The sequence below is a fragment of the Mastomys coucha genome, unplaced genomic scaffold (genome assembly GCF_008632895.1).
Source record: "Mastomys coucha isolate ucsf_1 unplaced genomic scaffold, UCSF_Mcou_1 pScaffold20, whole genome shotgun sequence".
Taxonomy (NCBI): Eukaryota; Metazoa; Chordata; class Mammalia; order Rodentia; family Muridae; genus Mastomys; species Mastomys coucha.
The window spans coordinates 131,997,975-132,020,303 of record NW_022196903.1 but is presented as its reverse complement, the minus strand read 5'-3'; the positions used below and the strand labels follow the sequence as shown (position 1 = coordinate 132,020,303).

General features: G+C 42.4%; 1 protein-coding gene across 1 annotated transcript in view; it reads left to right on the top strand.

Annotated features, from left to right (window-relative positions):
• Slc15a5 (solute carrier family 15 member 5) overlaps nt 1–22,329 on the top strand; it is an 85,891-nt gene that overhangs the window by 21,937 nt on the left and 41,625 nt on the right. The window contains exons 4-5 of the mRNA XM_031381038.1: nt 10,759–10,982; nt 17,066–17,252. Coding sequence (XP_031236898.1) covers nt 10,759–10,982; nt 17,066–17,252 — 411 coding nt within the window. The remainder of the gene's footprint in view (nt 1–10,758; nt 10,983–17,065; nt 17,253–22,329) is intronic.

Genomic DNA, 22,329 nt, shown 5'->3' with positions numbered 1-22,329 from the left:
CTCTGTCTCTCTCTGTCTCTCTCTGTCTCTGTCTCTCTCTGTCTCTGTCTCTCTCTGTCTCTCTGTCTGTCTCTGTCTCTCTCTGTCTCTGTCTCTCTGTCTGTCTCTGTCTCTCTCTGTCTCTGTCTCTCTGTCTCTGTCTTTCTGTCTCTCTGTCTCTCTCTCTCCGTGTCTCCGTCTCTGTCCTCTGTCTGTCTGTCTGTCTCTCTCTCTCCCTCTCTCTCACCCTGTCTTGTTAGTTTTGCCTTGGATGTCACATCCAAGTAACCAAGACAAAGTACAAGGTATTGAAGAGTTTTATTTTAACTGGTTTCTCTGAGACTTTGATGGCTTTTGATCTCTAATCTATCTTAGTTTAATATTTTGCATATAACATGAGGTAAATGTACAAATTCATCTTTGGCATCTGGATATTCATTTTTCCTACTCACTTTCCTTCTGTAGAATATTTACATCCTGTTAAAGATCATTCAGTGATTATTTGATTTCAGGAGCTTAGTTTCTGTTCTTGCTCCAGAACTGTACATTCTCTCTGCTCTCACTCCAGGACTGTACATTCTCTCTGCTCTCACTCCAGGACTGTACATTCTCTCTGCTCTCACTCCCGGACTGTACATTCTCTCTGCTCTCGCTCCAGAACTGTACATTCTCTCTGCTCTCACTCCAGGACCGTACATTCTCTCTGCTATTGCTCCAGGACTGTACATTCTCTCTGCTCTTGCTCCAGGACTGTACATTCTCTCTCTCTGCTCTCGCTCCAGGACTGTACATTCTCTCTGCTCTCGCTCCAGAACTGTACATTCTCTCTGCTCTCACTCCAGGACTGTACATTCTCTCTGCTCTCACTCCAGGACTGTACATTCTCTCTGCTATTGCTCCAGGACTGTACATTCTCTCTGCTCTTGCTCCAGGACTGTACATTCTCTCTCTCTGCTCTCGCTCCAGGACTGTACATTCTCTCTCTCTCTGCTCTCGCTCCAGGACTGCACATTCTCTCTTACTGTTACTCTGTAGTGTGCTTTGAAATCAGAGAATATTGAACATGCAAATTTATTTTTCTTTCTCAAGACTTTTTTGACTATTCAGGGGTATGTAAGATCCTATGCATGTTTTTTGTTTGTTTGTTTGTTTTGGCTGTTCTCTGTGTGCGCGCACACACACACACACACACAAAGTATTGCTATGATCCCTTTGGATTGAGTTAATGTTTTAACAATATTAAGACTTTCAATTAGCAACCATTGGCTTTTTGCCATTTATTAGCATCTTCTTCAATTTATTTACTTATTTTTACTTTTCTGGAACAAGAGCTCATGTAATCCAAGATGGTCACAAAACCAAAGACAGCCTTGAAGTCCTGATCCTCCTGCCTTTACTTCCCAAGTGGTAGAATTGCTGGTGTGCATCAAAGTACTCATTCTCCTCCACTGCTTTTTACATTTTTTTTTTGTATTTTCCATTAAACTGCACTTTCACCCACTTGGATAAATTTATTTCTAAATATGTATCATTTGGGGTGTGTGCTGTCGTGCGTGCTACTGCCTCTTTAGCTTTCCCTAAGAGCAATCTTTGCTAGTACCTTAGTTCACGATCGTGATTTGATCAATGTGAGTGTATGCTGCGCACATGTGTGCAGATACCAAGGAAGCTCAGACGATCCCTCTACTGCTCTACTGATTGCCACGTTCTTTTGGTTTCTTTTCTAACTGGTTATTTAAGAGAAGCTTAATGGTAGACAGATCTCTGTGAGTTCGAGGCCAGCCTGGGCTACAAAGTAAGTTCCCAAACAACCAGGACTATACAGTAAAACCCTGTCTTGAAAGGGAGAGAGAGACAGAGACACAGAGATAGACAGATGGAGAGAGAGACAGGCAGAGACACAGAGAGAAACAGAGAATAGACAGAGAGGCTTGTCTTTCAGGCAACCCTCATCAATGCTAACATTTCAATCTTCAGTGTATGCACTTACCCATGATCTGTGACAAGAATTCTGTATATTATTTCTAATATATGATATATATTTTAATCCAGGCTCGTGTGTTATTTTCCATGCACAGGTTTTTGTTTTCCTGAATATAGCTGTATTATCTTTTCTTGGATTTAGTGTTTATAATCAAATTCCTCTACTTTCTCCCCGTTTCTAGTGGATTCAAAGCCTTGTGAAATAGCTTTACTCCAGTGTTATTAGTTTTTCTTTTGAATTTTTGCCTTTTTGCCACGGACTGGGGTTTCTTACAGGGTCCCTTGTTCCGTGGGACGATGGGTTCTGGCAAGGTGTGCATGGGAATCGGCTGTGACAAACAGACTCAACACAAGTAGTGTGGGATCTGAGTGTATTTCTTAAAAATGACACGAGGCTTTTACAATCATTGCAAAAGAGGAATGAAATATCTGGCAGCTCAGTAGTCGAGGTATATCTGAGGCCATCTAAAACACACTAGGTCTAAAACAGCAGTCATCTCCTCTGGACTGGTGCAGCACCCCCCGGGCTCTGAACACGCTTGGGCCGCATGGGCCCAGCCGGAGTCCTGGGGGTCTGCGGGTGTGCCAGCCAGAAGGGTAGAGGCTCGAATCTGGAATCCTCAATGCTGAATGCTCGAATCTCGGATGTTCACTCTCTTGAATCTTGACTGGTGCTGCATCCCCCGGGCCTAAGCGCTCTGGGCCTGGGGGGCTTCGGACTGCATGAATCTGAGTCCTAGTCCACCTAAGTTCTGGTTCTAGTCAGAGTGCTAGCGAGTCCAAATGCTGAATGCAGACTGCCTGCTGCTGATTGCTCAATGCTGTCTCTCTTTCTGTAAGCTTTAATGCCCTACCCACAATGCTGGAGGCAATTAGTTTGAATGGCTTAACATTCCAAGCCAGGGTTTAACTAGGACATTGGAACATTGGTGAAGGTCAGAGAGCAAGGTCCGAATTTTCTCTTTCTAGCTGTAATGAAATGATATCTTGGTGGGCCCCTAGCACACAAGTACAAGGACATCTCTGGGCTACCTCTGAGTTTGGGGTGCCAGACGACAATGTGGAGGCAGGAGACTGACTTTCCTTGAAGTTTACGCCTCAAATACCGCCATCACACAAAGTCTGCATGGCATCTTTTCACCTCTGGATCACTGGGAATTGTATTAGAGTAGGCTTTGAGGATAAAAATGTCTTCTGTCTATATTACTATCAAGTTATTCCAACCTCATTTATTAGAAAGTCCCTGTCCTTGTCCTTCATTGCATCTTGAAGTTTGGAAGTTTCTACTGTCCTTTTGATCAGTCTTTCTGTTCACCTTGCTCAACCCTGTCTTCTTTCCCCATCTCTCCTGTTCAGCTACAAAGTCACCAGCAACCACAACTCCATGAGCCATGCTATTTACTAATGTCAGTCACCAGTGTCACACCACCTTTTACTGTCACTCAGCAGAGTCAACATCACTCACTAGTGTGATGCCTCTCATCATTGTCCCCCCATAAAACCATCCTCTGGTGTGACCCACCAATGTCACTCACCATGGTCACACACTAGCATCACCCACGACCATCATCCTCCAACATCACTCAGCCATGTGACTTGTCACTTTATTTCTACCCTGAGCCTGTGTGGCAGGTGGGGATGGCAGCGTTCCTGCCTTGCCAACAAGGCTCCCACATGCCACATCTCTGCTCCTAGTGCAACCTAAGCTCATCATATAAGTCCATCTGCCAACTTGTTCAATCTGTCCTTTCACAGTCAAGATGAGAGATTCCTGTATCTCATGACACTCAAGACAGAAAAGGTTTGGGGTTGGTTATTGTGCACCAGAGAGCAGAAGCAGAGATCTATGAGCCTGAGTTGGCTTTCTTATGATGAAAGTCCTACAGAAATGAAAACAGAACATGCATCTCAGAACTCCGGGGTCTATTGACCATCACTTCATGGTACATGCTGTCTTCTTAGTTAGGGTTTTACTGCTGTGAACAGACACCATGACCAATGCAAGTCTTATAAAGAAGTATTTAATTGGGGCTGGCTTACAGGTTCAGAGGTTCAGTCCATTATCATCAAGGTGAGAGCATGGCAGCGACCAGGCAGGCATGGTGCAGGAGGAGCTGAGAGTTCTACATCTTCATCCAAAGGAAGCCAGGAGCAGACTGTTTCCAGAAAGCTAGGAGGAGGGTCTCCAAGGCCACTCCCACAATGACACACTCTCTCCAACAAGGCCACATTGACTCCAACTAGGCCCATCCCTGGGCCAAGCATATTCAAACCATCACACATGCCCTCCTGGTAACCAATAAATGGAATCCACACTCAAAATGTAGATCTCTGTAGATCCCAAATACCAAATGAACTCCAAGCAATGTAAAGTGTAGGCCTTTGGAAAATATGTCGGCATTTTCTGGAAAATTACCAAACAATATCAGGATTTTATGGATATGCATTTACACACAAATACAGATATATAGGGGAAGGGTTATCTAGGAGGTATTGTTAGTTGCCTAAAATATACTGGGCCCTGGGTTCAACACTCATGCACTATGATAGAGAGAGAGAGAGAGAGAGAGAGAGAGAGAGAGAGAGAGAGAGAGAGAAAGAAAGAGAGAGAGAGAGAGAGAAAGAGCACTAACATGGGACATATTTACAATCCCAAGATTTCAAGTTCTAGGCCAGCCTGTATATACGAAGATACTCTGGCTCAAACAAACATGACAAACAAGCACACATATATCCAACACTTTAGTTAAACATTTTCTGAAGAACAATTCAGCATATGTCCATTTACTTCCCACTACCCTATTTGAAAAATATGTTTATCTGAATAATAAAATACTTTCCTTCAAGTCTTAACAGATCCATAAAATCAACTGCAATTCTTGCCAACCTAGTGGTGCCCCCAAGTTTCATATTTTATCATATGTTAAGGTGATTCTTTTTGCTTATTAATAAGAAAACAAATTTATATGCTGCAAGAACACAGTTAGCCTAGAAGGTACTCAGTGGTGTATTCACGAATGGCTCTCTACACGATGACTCCATGAGAGTGGGGGCTTTGTTTCTTCATGTGATGGTTTTGTTTGTAGTTTCTGCTTTGCTGGATCACCCAATGATTGTGAAGTAAAGCTCTATCTTTTCCCCAACAAAGGATATATAATCCTTATTTTGGCTTCTTCTTCTCTGATAACTAAATTGGAAATCTCTCTAAGCTATAATTCAAAGCCATAGGTGACCTTAAAGGAGTGATTTTTTTTTTCTACGCTACCTTTTATCTTAAGGTAACTTTTCAAATGTAGACCATGCATTCCATTATGTTTAGCTGTCAAGCACGCCCTTCATTTGCATTTCTTCCCACTGCTATAATTTTGAGAACTGGCAGGTGACCAAAGGAGAAAAAAAATATGCCTCTACCATGGAGAGTGCAATGTAGGCGTTTTTTTTATTATTATAATTAAGTACCATAGATATTCATGATTAGATCAAGGTCAGAGGGGCAGAACACCAGAGCCAAGGACTTAGAGGTACAAAGAATAGAAAAATGGCTTCCTAAAAGTTTTTTTTTTTTTTAATAGTAATAGCTGCAATCCTTGGGTTTTGCAATAAAACATTTAAAATGGCTCATCTGTTTTATTTTAGAATGTGAATGCCTGCTGTGTGTGTCCTGAACCTTTCAGCCAGAACTCTACATCTCAGTTGAATTTTCCTTCTAGACTTATGTGCGTGTGTGTGTGTGTGTGTGTGTGTGTGCCCATGTGCATGTGTGTGTGTGTGTGTGTGTGTGTGTGTGTGTGTGTGTGCTGTATGAGTGTGTCTTGTCACCCCCATCTCCCCTTTCTCCTCTGGGTGCACAAAACTAAGAATTGTAATGCCAGTGGAACTCTTTTTAAAGGCTAGCTCTCCACGGCACACAATTATTTGGAGAGTAGATGTGAGCTTTTTCTTAAGCCTAATGGATTCATCCATAAAGATGGTATAGCATGTATAGGTAGGTGATTTCAACAGGGGGAAATACAGTGATGGGGTCAGCTGCCATGTCCCTGGCAGGCACAAGTCTCACGGCTTCTTGTTCAGAATGGCCTGTTGAGCTGCTCAGCCCATCAGTTTAGGGCTCCGTCTTGGTGTGTTCCTTCCCTCTTATACCTACTGCACACCCTGCCTTATACCTACAGCACACCCTGTCTTATACCTACTGTACACCCTACCTTATGCCTACAGCACACCCTGCCTTATACCTACACCCTGTCTTATACCTACAGCACACCCTGCCTTATGCCTACACCCTGCCTTATGCCTACACCCTGTCTTATACCTACAGCACACCCTGTCTTATACCTACTGTACACCCTGCCTTATACCTACAGCACACCCTGCCTTTGGTTCTCCTCTTCAGTCCTTCTAATAATTCCTCCACTTTGATAACCTGATGAGAACAGAAGCCCAGGATTCCTTTCAAGAACCATGTCTCTTCTTTATGCCTCTCTCTCTCTTCTAGCGTCTACAGGCCCATGACTTAAGTGGTACTCATGGGCCTCTCTTCCAGCCTTAAAAATCACATTGTTACTTTCCACTTAACTTTTAGACTTAGTTATCCAACATTGTCTCAAATGTGATCTCAGATACAAATGTACCTCTCCCTTCCATCCTGTCTCTCTATCTCTGTCTCTGTCTCTCTGAGTGTGTGTGTGTGTTGTCTTTTCGTGTGTCTCTGGTCTTTTTCTTTCTCATCTTACTATGTAGCCCTGGCTGACCTGAGTCTCTGTGTGTGTGTGCGTGTGTGTGTGCGTGTGTGTGTGTGCGTGTGTGTGTGTGTGTGTGTGTGTTGTCTTTCTGTCTTTCCATGTGTCTCTGGTCTTTCTCTGTCTTTTTCTTTCTCCTCTTAATTTACTATGTAGCCCTGGCTGACCTGAAACTCACAAGAGGCCCTGAACTCACAGAGATTCACCGCCATGTGCCTCTCAGTGCTGGAATCAAAGGCATGCACCACCATGCCCAGCTCACAACAAGCTCTTTTCTCCTTTGTGGTGTCACCAACACCCAGCTGTTTGAAAGGAAACTCAGCCAACCTCCAATCTACTCAATTCTCCCAGGCCTTCCCTTCAGACATCGGAAGATTCTGTCGATTGCTGAAAACACAGTCCATTCTATTTGTGTCCCTTCGCCGCTGCTACAGTCCTGGCCATAACACCACTCTCTCCTGTCTGGCTCCCCGTTTCCTATCTCATCCCCTGAAATCAATCAGCCTTTGGGTTCAAGGGTTACTCTTTCTTTTTCTGTTTAGTTTTCAATTCGAAGAACCAACCTCAAATCTTCATACGCGTCAGGTAAGCCTTTCCTTAGTCACAAATAGGCCCCAGAGTAGCCGTTTTTTTCCAATTCATTTATTTTTTAAAATATAACAAAATAAAATATAATAAGATAAAATAAAAGCTATCACACTGATAAAAAAATAGTACAGATAAAAAGAATAGCCAATAATTCAAGCTCAGAGCACCTGGTACAGACCTGAGCAAGCCTGGTGCATGCGGCCACAGTCTCTGCGGGTTCATATGAGTCTCGCTCATGATGACTTAAAGGGCCTTGTTTGCTTGGTGTCCTTCATCCCCTCGGGCTCTTCCACTGAGCTGTGTAGTCTGGTCTCTAGCAAAACCTCGGCCCTTACCTACTCACCAGATCCTCTGGCTGGTCCCTCCTCCCTCAGAGCCAGCATTGCTGCTCACAGTCTTCCAGTTCACAGCTGCTTCATGGTCCTGCTGGTCTGCACCCTCCCGGTCATGCTATTGACTCCCTCCATCATTCCTCGGCTCACACACCCCAGGAAACCTCTGCATGCCACCCACAGTGGTAGTGGATAGTGTTCTAGCCACTGCATTTGCATCGGAGATGTGCAGAGATTTTCCTGCTTACCTTGTCTCTCTGAGACCACAAAGACGACGTGAGGATTTGCAAGCCTCGCTCCCTGCCATGATACCAGAGACAGAGGCAGCCCCTGGCTCACAGCCAATGTGTTGAGTCTAATCTCAAGTATCCTCATGTCTTGAGCATGCATTGCCCATTTTCCTGTGTCAATGTCTCTTTTATATTTAATTTTTTTAGTGTATTTCACAAACATGTTGACAATCATACTTGAGCTTTTTCTCTGTTTTCTAAAATAGGGTTTCCTAATCTTGCTTCTACCTTCAAAGTGCTGGGAGTACTGGCATCTGGGTGGATTTTTTTTAACTGATGTGTGGGGTATATATACTTGTGTGTATGTGCCCTGAAAGGCCAAAGAGGGCATCAAATTCTCTGTAACTGGACTTACAGGCAGTTCTGAGTCACCCGTGGGTACTGGGGACTTAACTCAGGTCCTCAGGAAGAACAGGAAATGCCCTTAACCACGGAGCCATCTCTCCTCCATACTTGAAACTGATTTTTAACAAAGTTTAATAAGCACCAATCTAAGCTAACTTTCTTTAGAAATAACATTGTAGCTATATTTAAGATTGTTTATGAAGAGTGCAAGTGTATAACATGTATTAAAAGCAAATTCAGCTTTTCTCTCTCAGCAAAGCATGTCTAGTTCATAGGAAAGCCATAGTGTGTCTAATACAGATATTAATACAAGAGCCCAAATTCATAAATATGAAAGAAAGGTAAAGGAAATATCTTTAGGAGCTAATGACTCCCCTCCTTTAAATAACTGCTGTTTAATGATAAACCCAGAGTGATTTGGATCAAAGTCATCCTAACTCCGCTGCTACATAGCACGAGTTTTCTTCCAAGAGGTGAGCAGTGTTTTAGTTACAGTTCTTATTCCTGTGAGAGAACACCATGGCCAAAGCAAATTGAGGAGGACGTGGTTTATCTCGGCTTCCAGGTCGCCATAACACTCCATTGCTGAGAGAACTCAGGGCAGGAACTGGAGGCAGGAACCTGGAGGCAGGAACTGGAGAAGAGACCGTGGAGGAGTGCTGCCTTCTAGCTTGCTCCTGGTGGTTTTCTTAGTTTGTTTTCTTACAGCACTTGGGATCACAAGCCCAGGGGTGAGACCACCCACAGCAAACTGGGCCCTCCCACACCAATCAATCAAAAAATGTTCCACAGGCCAATCTGGAAGGGACATTATCTCAGTTGAGGTTTCCTCTTCCCAGATGACTCTACCCTATTTCAGGTTGACATAAAACCAGCCAGCATAAGCAGACAGAGTCTGAGCTGAGGAATCAGGAATCAAGGTTAAGTCACCTAGCCCAGGCCTGCCCATGTCCAAGCTTCAGACGCCATCAGCACACATCCAGTTCTTGTTTAACTTAAACCAAATAACCCGCAGAAACAGCTAGGAACACTTTGTGACTGAGTAGCTCGTGCTATGCTAATGAAGCCCTTTCTCTATCACTCTTTCTCTAAGGAACACAAGAGTGGTCACTTCCACAGGCTTCTGTCTTCTCAGCTTCACCAATCCTAGGCCTTCATCAGTGCTTGGGAACAGTGGATCTGAGCCTCTCTCCTGTCAGCAATTATCCTAACGCTCTTGCACGTGACCTAAAGACACTCCACAGAGGCCACCAGAGAGCCACAAGTCTAATCATTCTTGGTCACTACCAATTTAGTCTGGATTTGATTCAGTGACTTGAGGTGAAAGGGTGCATATTCAATTACCAGGCCCCCAGCTCCTCAATTAATCAAAGGCTGACATAATCAGCCTATTACAAGGCTTACAGAAAAGATCAGATGGAATCAATATCACCAACTTTATAGCCATAGAAGGAAATGTTGATAAGTATTCCTTATTTAGATGTAACAACCAATAATTTGTCACATTTAAATGATATTATTTGCCTAGCATTTATCCTATCTAGAATTTTTTATGGGAAATTTAGACACAATAAAATGACACTCATTGTTATTTGAACTGTCTCTGGATTACTTATTGAGAGAAACACAAATGTCTTCACATGTATTATACCAAATTTGTTGTCTATAATTCATGGAAGGATTTGTCTGGTCAAAGGGAGTAATATGAAAAGATGTCCCAATCGAGACGGCACAGCTAGACTACACACTATGGTGTCCTTCTCTCGGGAGCAGGAACTCCTCAGAGAGACAAAGAAAATGTGTAATCTAAACATAGAAGAGGCATCAGTGATGTTCACATAACCCTGACTGGGCAGCTGCTTACATCTGAGCCAACACAACATTTCTATGATGTCCTCTATATCAACCAGGAGGAAACTTCTGGAAAAGCCAAATCACGCAGCCTGAAGTTTTAGTAGCATTGTCAACATTCATAAAGACATTTAAAGTGTTTGATGTTTAATTTTATGTCTGAAATTCAGGCATGAAATCAAAGAAAAGAACACGTTTGCCTTTATCTCAGTGTCAAAATAAAAAAAAAACCAACTGCTACCTGCCAAGTAAAATGAGGATTTATTTATATTTTACAGAATAGCCCTGGTTCCTGAGTAAAAGATGTGAAAGAAAGTCCAGGTTCTCTTATTCATTAATGAGCAAAGTTAGAGACTTCTAAGAGACTCTGAAATTCTCTGCGCTGGCGCCGTATTTTGTCACACATCTCCTTTTCTAATGTGTCACCATTGATCTTACCTTTTTCATTTTTTACATCAGCTGTCAGGCGCCACCCTGGGCTGGTCATCGGGAGCCATCCTGTCAGCAGATCCTTTTAATCCAACCCCTTAGGGACAAGAGGCCTTCTAAGCCACTTTTACTACCTTTTGTCCTTGGGAGTTCATTCCTGCTTCACATCGAGGAGGGCTGAAAGCCATCTGAGTGCTAACATATGCTATGTCCAATGCTTTGCAGGTTGCTCCCTCCTGACTATCTCCAGTGCGTTTTTTAGGACCCTGAAAACACACTTCCTGCAATACTGCCACCTTGGGCAAGATGGATCGAGTTGGGTAGACCATGCCATGGAAAATCCTGGTGGCTACCACAGTGAACCCCAGGAGGGAGAGACAGAAAAGGTCTTCTCCGCACTCTTGCCCCTCTTCAGCTTCCAGCTCGTGTACAGAATGTGCCTTATGCAGGTAAGGATGATGGCCAACACACACCAACAAGGACATGGCAACTTTGTGTATTTCCATTTTGTAGCTGTCACTTTTTACCAGGATAAAATGCCAGACAAAATCAACTTGGGGAGGAGGGATCTGTTTGGGCTCACAGTTTGAGTGGATACGGTCTGGGTCTATGGCAGTGCGGAAGGAGGGAGGGACATGGCCTTGTCACAGTCCACAGACAGGAAGTAAGGCTGGCTCTGGGAAACCCACTTGTGCCATCAAGGCTCTACAGTTAAGATTCCACAACCTGCCCCAACAGCGCCACCACCTGGAGACAAAGTGTTCCAACGGATGAGGGTTTAGAGGAGACAGTCCACATTCAAACCACAACCACACCAGCAGGCACTTTCAACCATCTTTCTGAGCCTTTGTCCTACCTTCGGAACAATGCAGCTCCTGGTTTTAAGAGCTCAGCAGGTTCTCAGAAACTCCTGGACAGGATCAGCTCTGCAGGACTGTCCAAGGCTGGCCAAAGACAAGTGTCCTGGAGAACACAGCCCTACGGTTTAGAATCTTCATGACAATCCCAGACCCAGAGGCAATTCCCAGGCAACAAATTTTGCCTCCCCTTTCACTAAACCTTTAGAAAGCATCCCCAAGGAGCCAAGCGAGTCCATCGTCAGTAACTCTCCAAGTGGGAGTACTAGTGAGGCCATGATTCTCTTCCCACTCACATACTAGTCTTCTTGGATTCAGTCCTTACGCCTGGAGGAAATCAAAGAGAAAACACTAAGCCCAGAGTGTCTTTTGTAGATATATGTGGTTTTAAACAAATTAATGTAACTATGGTCAAAGACCAAGTTTATGGAGCAGAAGGAGACGGTTATAAAAGTCTTCGAACAAACTTAGGACTCTCTTGATAGCTACCCCAGCCCAACTTAGAACTTAGAAAGCTAATGAGTGAGCTGTGTGCCTCAACCACAAAATTATAGGGATGGAGAAAAAGAGTGTCCAACTCCAGCTTTGAGTGCTAAAGAAGAGATGTTCACAGAAAGTTAAATGACTTGGGGATGAGAGGCTAAGGTGACCTGTCAGCTAACAGCCATGAGAGAGAAAGTGAGAGAAGCCTGTGACTCTCAAAACAGCCCATGGCTACTCCTGTAAACCCCGGGGTAAAGAGATGAATAAGAAAAGTCCGTCATAGACTCATGTGTTCGGACGTTCGGTGTCCGGGGAGGACAGTGTGTGCAGAGTCAGAGCCTTGCTGGAGGAATTACAGCACTGGAGTCAGGTTTTGAGGGTTCATTAGCCTTACGTCATTCTGTTCTTTCTCCATGTTTTCTTTGTGTGGGCAAACATGTGGTCAGCCAGCTTCCTGCTCCTGGCACCAGGCCAGGGTTCTTAGCCCTTGCCCATTGTTACAGACAGTGCCTCCGGAGTCCTAAGTAAAAATAAAATAAATAAAATAAATAAACCTTCTCTTTCTAAAATAACTTTGCTCCTGGTGTTTTACCTCAGTAAGAGAAAAGTAAAAAATAAAATAAAATAAATAAAAAGTAGACCCAGCAAACTGCTGTCTCGAAGCCAGACTCAATCCATGACCTATGTTTAACATATGTATTATTACTGCATGGGCACAAGCACATGGTATGAGAAGGGATACAGCATGGCTGGGTACTCTTACAGAAGTCGGTTTTCTTCTTCCATCTTTATGCTGGCTGTGAGGACTGAACCCAGGTCACTAGACTCATATGGCAAGCACCTCTATCCTCAGAGGCATCTCTAGGTTGTATTCTTCATTTTTGTGTGTAGAGCAGTTATGGTGGTTTTGATATTTTGCATCATTGGGGAAAAAACAAGAATAGTTTGCTTAAAGATTATATGGAAGTTAAAATTTAATGCCCACAAATAAAGTTTCATCAGAATACTGCTATGCCCACTGGTTTCTGTTTGTAGTTGCTCATATTTAAAGATGGCAGAGCTGAAAAGCTATCAACGAACCCCAGTGTAGACATCCCCATCACCTGAACCCTTACAGAAAGGTTTCCTAGCTCCTGGTCCAATCAACACATGGGAGCTATGTGGATCGGGGCTCCTCCTGATTGCACACATAGGAGCAGGCACCAAAGCAAAGCAGCAGAGCCTTCTCCATTGACATGGGCATTGTTAGAAAGGCCCCTAGACCTGAGAACACAATGGTGACCAAATTCCTAGCTCTAGACCAAGTTACTACTCAGTCCATAGCTACTCTTAAGCTGCTCTGTGCCAAGAGAACAGATTATAAACTCCTTGTCTTTCTGGTGAAATGACTTCTCTCTACTCAGTGTGAACTTTTTCTATAAATATATTATATATCATATACCATATATCATATTATATATACAGTCAGACCTCACATTACCTGCTCTTGTTCCCTCCCATCTGACCCCTTCCCTATTCCCATCTAGTGCTCATCTCCTTTTCTTTCTTTCTCTTACTCTTTCTCTCTGTCCCTATACACATACACTTGTGCACACACACACTCACACACACACAAACACACACACACACACCACATACACATTCACATAACAAAACACACATAAACACACTCTCACACACCCATATACACACTCACACACATACATCACACACACACACACACACACACACACACACACACACATGCACGCATGCACACATGCACACACGAAGCAGCTAGCTATCTTTTTCATGGGTGAGGTGTTATATATAGGAACATGGATGGGCTGTACAAGTAAAGAAAAAGTTTGCAAGCTAAATTTTAAGGAAATGGTTAGCCCAATTTAAGGAAAAAAAACTCAAGTATTTATTGAATATACATTGTTCATCATTGCTTCTTAAAGATGACTTCCAAATATCTATCTTTATTTGATGTGGGGAGATGGATCCTGCCATGGCCTGTATTTGGACATCAAAGACACCACACAGGAGTCAACTGTCACTTGTTACCATGTAGGCTTCAGCTGAGCCAGCTCACCAACTTGGCTTCTGAATATCTACTTTAATCCTCACAGAAAGAGTGCATAGCCACTGTGATTGTCACAAATCAGAGGCTTAGAACCTGAGTGTAATGACACATGTATATAATCACGGTACATTAGGGAGGCTGAAGCAGAAGGATTACTGTGAGTTCAAAGCTACCCTGGCCTACAGAGTGAGTTCAAGACTAGCCTGGATACCTGGCTGTACTTTGAGACCTTGTCTTTAAAATAAACAAAAGTCCAAGGTCCCAGTGAATAGAAGATTAAGTAATTGTGAACTGATTAGCATACGGTAACATGGTTGCCCACACTCAAGGCTGATAGCAAAACCCTTCATCATTATCTACAATCCCTCCCTTACACTTGACTAAATATCCTTGAAACAAACTCTATAGGTACCAAAATTATATGAAATGATGTTTTGCTGGAAATTAAAAGAAAATGTTGATTAACCAAGGAAATCTCCACCAGGACAGGTTAGGACTAGATTTTTGCAGCCAAATGAAATAATCATTAATACAAAAGGAAATCAAGGCGCCAGGAATAAAACATTCCAGAATTCCACGTTTTAGATTTAGTGGCAATAATTGACCTTCAGGTCCACGCCATATATTTAAAATATGTTGATATTAAGGCCGACAAGGTTGCCGTTTGACATTAGGGCCTCTCAGAGGTGAAAATGAATCTCTATTGACAGCAATTACTGCTGAATACTCAGAGAGGCCTGTGTGAAATAAAAGGATTTAAAGTTTTAAGGAGGGGAGGATTTCAGAACTTGAGACAGAAGCAGGAACGACTTCAAGCTTTCAAGGCACCACAGCCCTTCTGAGGATCAGGCAATATATTAATATCACCTCAGTAAAGATTAATGACACATTTGCAACATTATTAAGTTAACAGGTTTCAGTGTCTGTGATTCATGCTGATAATAACTTTATTCCGATTAACAATAATTCTCATTTGAAATCTGTAACAGAAAACTGCTCCGATGCTGGGCTCACACTAAAACTTACTCAGCTGCCAGCACTTTTTAAACAGTATATCCATTGCTCATGTTCCCTCTGGTTGGGGTGTGTGTGTGTGTGTGTGTGTGTGTGTGTGTGTGTGTGTGTGATAATTTTATGGAAGCAAAGCAGAAACAGCTAACCCTTCACTCTTGCCCTGTGTACTCAACCAAAGCAACCATTGTTTATTATCCTAAGTATTACATAAAAGACTTGGAGATGAACGATCAGCGGGATGCGTTTTTATGTAGATAGGAGGGGCTATATGAAAATGTGGTTCAACCCTGTGTCTGAGCAGATAACATAGCAAGAGACGCCTTTTATCATTGGTCAGCTTGTTAACAGCTGCAGACTCTGTCGGCATGCCTTGCAACCTCCTAATTTGTACAGCCGGCTGGAGAGAGGCAGTAAGGGAGAAAGAAGCCCTGGTGTGGGTGCTGGAGCAGAGTGGCTCTCCTGGGAGGACGGGAAGGCAGGGCTCCTACTTCGATTTTAGTACTGTATGAAAAGCAGTTTGTAAAATGCATTCCTCAAGGAAGAGACATGTGGGTCTTTGTTCTATGCCTCTCGGTGGCTTTGTGTGCTCTTAGAGCACTTAGAAGCACGAAGCAATGTCCTTGTCATGTGTGATATGTCTTGGTTCTGATATATTGACCCACTAGAGGCTTGTTAGTGCTGTGGATTTAGTTAGCATGAAGATTTCCAGAAATATATATATATATGTATATATGTGTATATATATATACACATATATATTACATATATATGTATATATATACATATATTACATATATATATATATATATATATATATATATAATAAAAAAATAAAAAAACCTTGTGGTCCATTGAGACTATGAGGCAGAGCAAAAGAAATTTTAAAATTCTTTCATCTTTTGAGTTGATATAGAGACCTGTTCCCCACAGGTTCTGTACAGGTTGCCTAGTGTATCAATCACCTTTCCCACCGATGTAACAAACTACCCAACACAAACCACTTAAAGGAGAAAGGGTTAATTTTGGCTCCCAGTTCGAGAAGGGCCACAGAGTTATGACATAGAAGCCGTGAAGCAGTTGGCCGCATTGCGCCTGTAGTCAGAATAGTTAGAGCAAACAGGAAGTAAGGACAAGAAACCAACCCTCAGAGCGCTCCACCCCCTCTTTCCAGTTAGGGTCCCACTCTGCAGGGATTCAAAACCTCCCACACAACACCACGTTCTGGGGACCAAGCACATACTCTTTGGGGATGGGACATTTCACATGAAAACCACAACTGTTAGCACATCAGAGTCACCTTAAAAAGTAAAGCAATAGGGCTGAAGAGAGATGCTCCAGCTGAAAAGCGCACCGGCTGCTCTTGCACAGGGCCTAGTTTCAACTTCCGGCACCCACATGGTGGCTCACAACCAGGATCCAGAGGGATCCTGTGCTCTCTTCTGGTCTCCGTGGGTACTGCATGCACACGGTGCACAGACAAAGCACCCACACACATAAAATAAAGGGTTAAATAGAAGCAATTAAAAGGGAGACACAAACACTGAAAATTTGGTCTTATTTTTCTTCATGTTGCTTGGCTGAGGTTAGAAACACACCCCATGTAAGAAGCTCTCAGAGATAGCCCTCAACGTCTCCCCATCAGCCCCTATTCAGAAAAAAAAAAATCCTAACTGTTCTGTCAACAAATTAGATGTTAACCTAGAAGCTCTAGGCGAGCCCCTCCTGTTTGCAGCATTGGAGTGAAAACACACGCCCTTCTTATGCCCTGGTTGGTTTTGCTTGAATGTGCATGAGAGCATCATCAATTTGAGTCAGGAGGATTTAAGGATTTGACCCAGTACCTGTGGCTCTGATAACAAGGCCTGAGAAACTTATGAAGGTGAAGTAGAGTCAGAACCAAGTGCTCTGAATCAGTGACAGAGACAGTGGCCTGAGCAGAGTGTGTGTGGTCACAGGTCGTCTGTCAGCTCTTTGCTGGGCCATGAAAAGCTGAGGGACATCCGCATCGCCTGTCACAGTGTGCAGGAGAGGGGAGGCATCTCACAGCATGCAGTCCCTTCAATGTTAAGCCACTGCCTCCGTGTCTAACTCCCCTCTTCCTCAAACGCAGATTCCTTCTGGATACTATCTTCAGACCATGAATTCCAACCAGAGCTTGGGTGGCTTTCCTCTGCCAATTGCACTTATGAATGCCATCAGCCTTCTGCCATTATTAATTCTGGCTCCCTTCATGGATTACTTCAGCAACTGTCTACTTCCCTCTAGGAGAGATGGACCATTCCTGTCAACGTGCATTAGTAAGTAGGATTCTGAGGGAATTGTTTGCAACTTAAAAACAACATCAAAAAAAAAAAACAAAGCAACAACAACAACAACAACAAAAAGGCTGTTAAACTAGCTACATTCTCCCAAGTAGGTATACAGCTTTTCCAAATTTCAATAAAGATAAATTTATGAGTGGTAGCATCCAGGTCCCTGAATCAGGCATCGATGTGATCTCTTCAATCTGTGGCCTCCTCAGAAGTCAGTGAAGCTCCACACACCACTGAATGGACTTCCCTTCAGGAGGCCAGGCCTCACTCCTGAATCTGTCCCTCCCTTCAGGAGCCCAGGCCTCACTCCTGAATCTGTCCCTAACGTGCTCTTAAACCAAGAAGGTACTTAGTGAGTCTCAAAAATTAATAGTCTTAATTTCTGAACCAGTAACAAAATTTATTAAAAATTAGTAGTGTGAGCATGGAGATATGGCCCTAAAGCACTTGCTGAACATGAATAAAGCCACGGGTTCTGTCTCTGACTCTGAAAGAGAAAAATTAATTCTCTAATTCACAGCCCCATGTATAGTAATTCTTCAGACAGTAAGGAGTATAGCGATGATTTTCAAAGGTTTTTCAAAGTGAAACAATTTAAGATAGCTTCCTTAGGACACATGCATTAAGCCATAAAATAAAATCATCCGGTTAGTGGAGGAAAGGCAGCACTGTCAGCTTCCATGGGTCTGTTCTCCCAACCACATTCAGTAAGGCGCTGCCAGGGAACCACAGGGCCGGTGCGACAGTGTCCATAGCTGGGCATTCTCAGGCGCTCAGCTGCTACTGTGTGACTTTGAAACACACACCTGAGCTCTCCTGTCTGCACTTTGCTTGCTTTGGATCTCTTTGAGAGAGGAATAGCATACATAAATCTTGGGTTACCTTGTTATGTAAGACTTGAAAGCATGCAGCATGCCACGGGTGCCCCAGAATAAAGCACTGATACTCAGTGGGAGGCTTGCAAATGTTAGTGTTCATGGGCCATTTGCAGGGCACACCACTTGCCCACTGATGGGCAGATAGATAGATAGATAGATAGATAGATAGATAGATAGATAGATAGATAGATAAACAACCCAAACTGGAAACTCCGGAGAAACATCATAAAAGGCAAACAAAGGTAATAGTTGATAGTTGAAACATGATTCCCTTCAAAGGCTCAAAGATCAGACTGCAGACTTCTTTTTCTGGCTGGTTGACCTGTTTTGTCTCTCCTTAAAGACCAGAGGCTATGGCCATCTGGCCACACAAGCTTCCTGCTGTTTTCTGTGCAGGAGACGCAGCTTCCTGTATGTTTCCTCAAACCCATGGGCACAATTCTGTCACAACAAGGTGTTTGGCCTTGGTTAGAACTCAAGGTGGCTAAAATCATGATAGTTTCTATGGCCATCCTCACTGACAGAGACTTACAGTTCATGAATTTCTTGACAGGTAGGCATGTTACTATTGTAATAGCATTTAGCAAAATACAAATCCATATATATATATATATATACATATATATATATGTATGTATGTGTATATATGTATGTATATGTACATATATATATATATCAAAATCTGAGAGAAAAGTGTTATTTAGAGGATGCTCTGGATTCTCTTCTGAACTTTGAAGACACAAATGAAAGTCCACAGAACCTCACACGTTTGACTTTTGTGGAAATTCACTACTGAAGCAGAATAAAGAGCCTATGGCGAGGGTCCATTGATGTTACAAAATGTCAAAAAAATCCTAGCAGTCTTATGCAAGTACCATGAGACTTCCAGGGCAGAGCTACTAAATTTATACATAAAAATTTTAAATCTGTCCTGTAGGGAAACAGACAAACAGTGGAGCTACAACAGCTTAATTAGACATCCTTCCTTAGAATAAAGTCTCTGAAGTTCAGAATAAATTTGCTTAACTCACTCTATGACGTATTTGAAATCATGGCCATTCTGCAAGGTATGTGCTCATAGAAGAAGGTGCCATGGTTATCTAGCACATCATTTGATGTTGTTGATGAGCTAAATTACTCCCCTGCCAACTGAGTAACGAGACCTATTGGGCAGGAGCAAAGAAAGCTAGACTTACTTCAAAGGAAATGAAGCTTTGCTCCGCTGGATACAGAATACTGAATTCAGTTGTTTCTAAGCCAGACTCCATTCATTCATTCATTTGCATACATGTTCATTCATTTGCATACTTGTTCATTTATTTGCATAATGTTTTACTATGGGAATATAAACATATAATAATATGCATCTTTTAAACTAGATATTTGGGTGGGTTTTCCATATTCTGGTTATGATTATGGAAGATTAACAAGTTTTACCAGGACATGAAAGCCAAACCAAGGGTACTTTCTGATACCAATTTGCATAATTGAATCTGTCTAATACTAAAATTTCCTTCTCCTTTGAACTCAAATGCCTGAATATATGAGTGAAGTATACAGGTCTATAAATTATGAATGGGCATATATTTATGAGTTCCTAGTTTGGTCATGGGCATTATCGTGTATATAATACATTAGATGCATAATAAACCATAATTTAATATGCCAAAGCTCATCACAATAGTCTCATCTAAATTCAGGTGTTGTAATTTGGTGGTCATTATACCATTATTATTATTGTTATCATTAGAATTGTTAATATTATTCTGTTATTCAGCTATACATGGCTGTCACATTATAGATATTAAATTATCAGCATTAATTTGTAATCTTTGCTGCTGTTTTCAATTAGCAGAGGAAAGTAAATTAAATGTCCTCCTACTGGTGAAGTTCCTAGAAAGTGTGACAAAATATTATATGACCAAAGCAGTTCATGGGAGGAAGGGGTTATATTGGCTCACATCTGGAGGGGACGCAGACCACTGGAACAAAGATGGTTCAGTGACAGGAGAGTACAGCATCAGGTAGTTCTGCATCACACAGAAGCAGGGAGAATGGATGCTAGCACTCAGCTCACTTACTTCTTACTCCGATGGAGACTCCAGCCCACAGAGGGGTGTTGCCACGTTAGGAGTGTGCCCTAGTTAGCTCTAACTACCATCGTGGCACAGCTTGAACCATACAGGAGAAGGCTCTGTTGAGAGATCACCTGGTCATATCAGCCTTCTGGCATGTCTATAAGGGATTGCCTTGACTACTGATTGATGTAGGAAGGTGTAGTTAGCTGTGGGCAGAACCACCCTTAGGCAGGTAGTCCTGAGTTGTATAAAAAAAGCTAGCAAGTAGGAGCCTGGGCTGAGTCAACAAGCAACATGTCCCCAAGGTTTCTGCTTCAGATTCCAACCTTCCACGGGGACAGGAAGTGTCAGCCATATAAACCCTCCCCTTCACCCAGTTGCTTTGCTAGGCTGTTACTCACAGCAACATCACGAAACTAGAATAGGTGGCTCTAGGACTTCCCTCCCAGGCACGCCTAGAGGTCTGTTTCCAACAAGATTCCAGATGTAGAGTTGGCAGTGAACATTGTCCAATGGCTCCATTCACTGCAATAGCAGGTAGCTGTTTCTTATACTGTCCTACTCCTGACAATGTTAAGCTGCTCCCCACTTCAAGAACCATCATATTCAAAGTGCATGGCAAAGACAATGGCAGTGTCTGAGAACCAGAATCACAGCCTGGAGATGGGGAGATCTTACCTAGTTGGTCAAATGTGAAATTTAATAAATCATTTACATACAAACAATGCAATGAAAAGGATTTCTAATTTATGTTATAAACTGTTGAATTCATCATCAAAAAAAATCACGAAGTATGTCAGTCATTAAAAATATCTCTCAGAGCTGGGGATGTGGCTCAGTTGGTAGAGAGATTGCCTAGCATGCAAAAAGCTCCTGTTCAGGTCCTAAGTACATACTATGTCCAGGCACAGTTATGCCATGGTTATGCCTGCCAACAGTCCTAGCACTCAAAGGGTGTAAGTAAGATAAATAGTTCAGGGCCATCTTCAGCTACAGAGTGAGTTTGAGGCCAACCTGGGGACACATGAGACACCATCAAGACAAACAAATAGCAGCATAAAAACAAACAAACAAGAAACAAAACAAAACACCTCTATACCTTCCAGAGCTATGCCCGACAAAGCCTTGATGTGCTCATAGTATTTCTAGATTATAGCCCCTAATATTATATATGCATATATGTATCTATTTAAAGATCAACCTTAATTTACCAAAGTTCTAAAGTTGGCAATATCACCTGTCATACCTAGCCACACTTTTGATTCAGACTTTCACAGTTGTTCACACTATGAGTATTTCTTTCCTTTGCATCGATTACATAGATTCCATTTCTGTAACCTGTGCCATTCAGGAGCGAGTGTTGACACACCCCAGTATTAATCTGATTAATCACTGCCCAATTAGAATTACTGACAAGTCACATACAAAACCTGACCACAGAATTCTCTTGACATTGGGGTACCATTTAAGTAAAAGTGTAGTCAGACAAAAATATATTCAAATACTAAAGTAAGATCTACTTTAAAATAACCTGAAGATTCTGACTGTGCTGAAAGTTGGTTGTAATACAGTTCAACAAAGTATTGGTCCCTTTATGTATCATCAGTACCTTCCAGTACATCTTATAAGTGGCTATCACATGATGTCCCCATTAGGTTGGAAAGAGAGTGATGGTTAGCCTAAAATCAAAGTCCTGGCTCCAGTCCCTTTAACTGAAAATTGGATTAGCTCTGACAAGATTGCTTTTTTTCCCCTCATTTCCCTCTTCCACAAGTACATGATATTACAGTCCTGGATGTCCTTGAACTTGTGACTTATAACAGTATTCCTGCCTCAACCATGAGCACTGGGAATACAGGCAAGAGAGTCAATGCCTGGTTGAGATTACTGTTCTCTATGAGGTTTTCAAACTGATGATATTTCCCAAGGAAAGTACTAAATGCCCATTGCAAAATATATAATAGAATGAACTGAGCAAGCAGGTAAACAAGTCACTTTTATAGTCGTCTGCAGTGGTTAATTGTCTCCTTAGTTGTTCATTTGTTTAACAAAGGCACTCTAATCCCCTTAGGTCTTAATGCTAACACAAAATCAGAATTAAGTTTG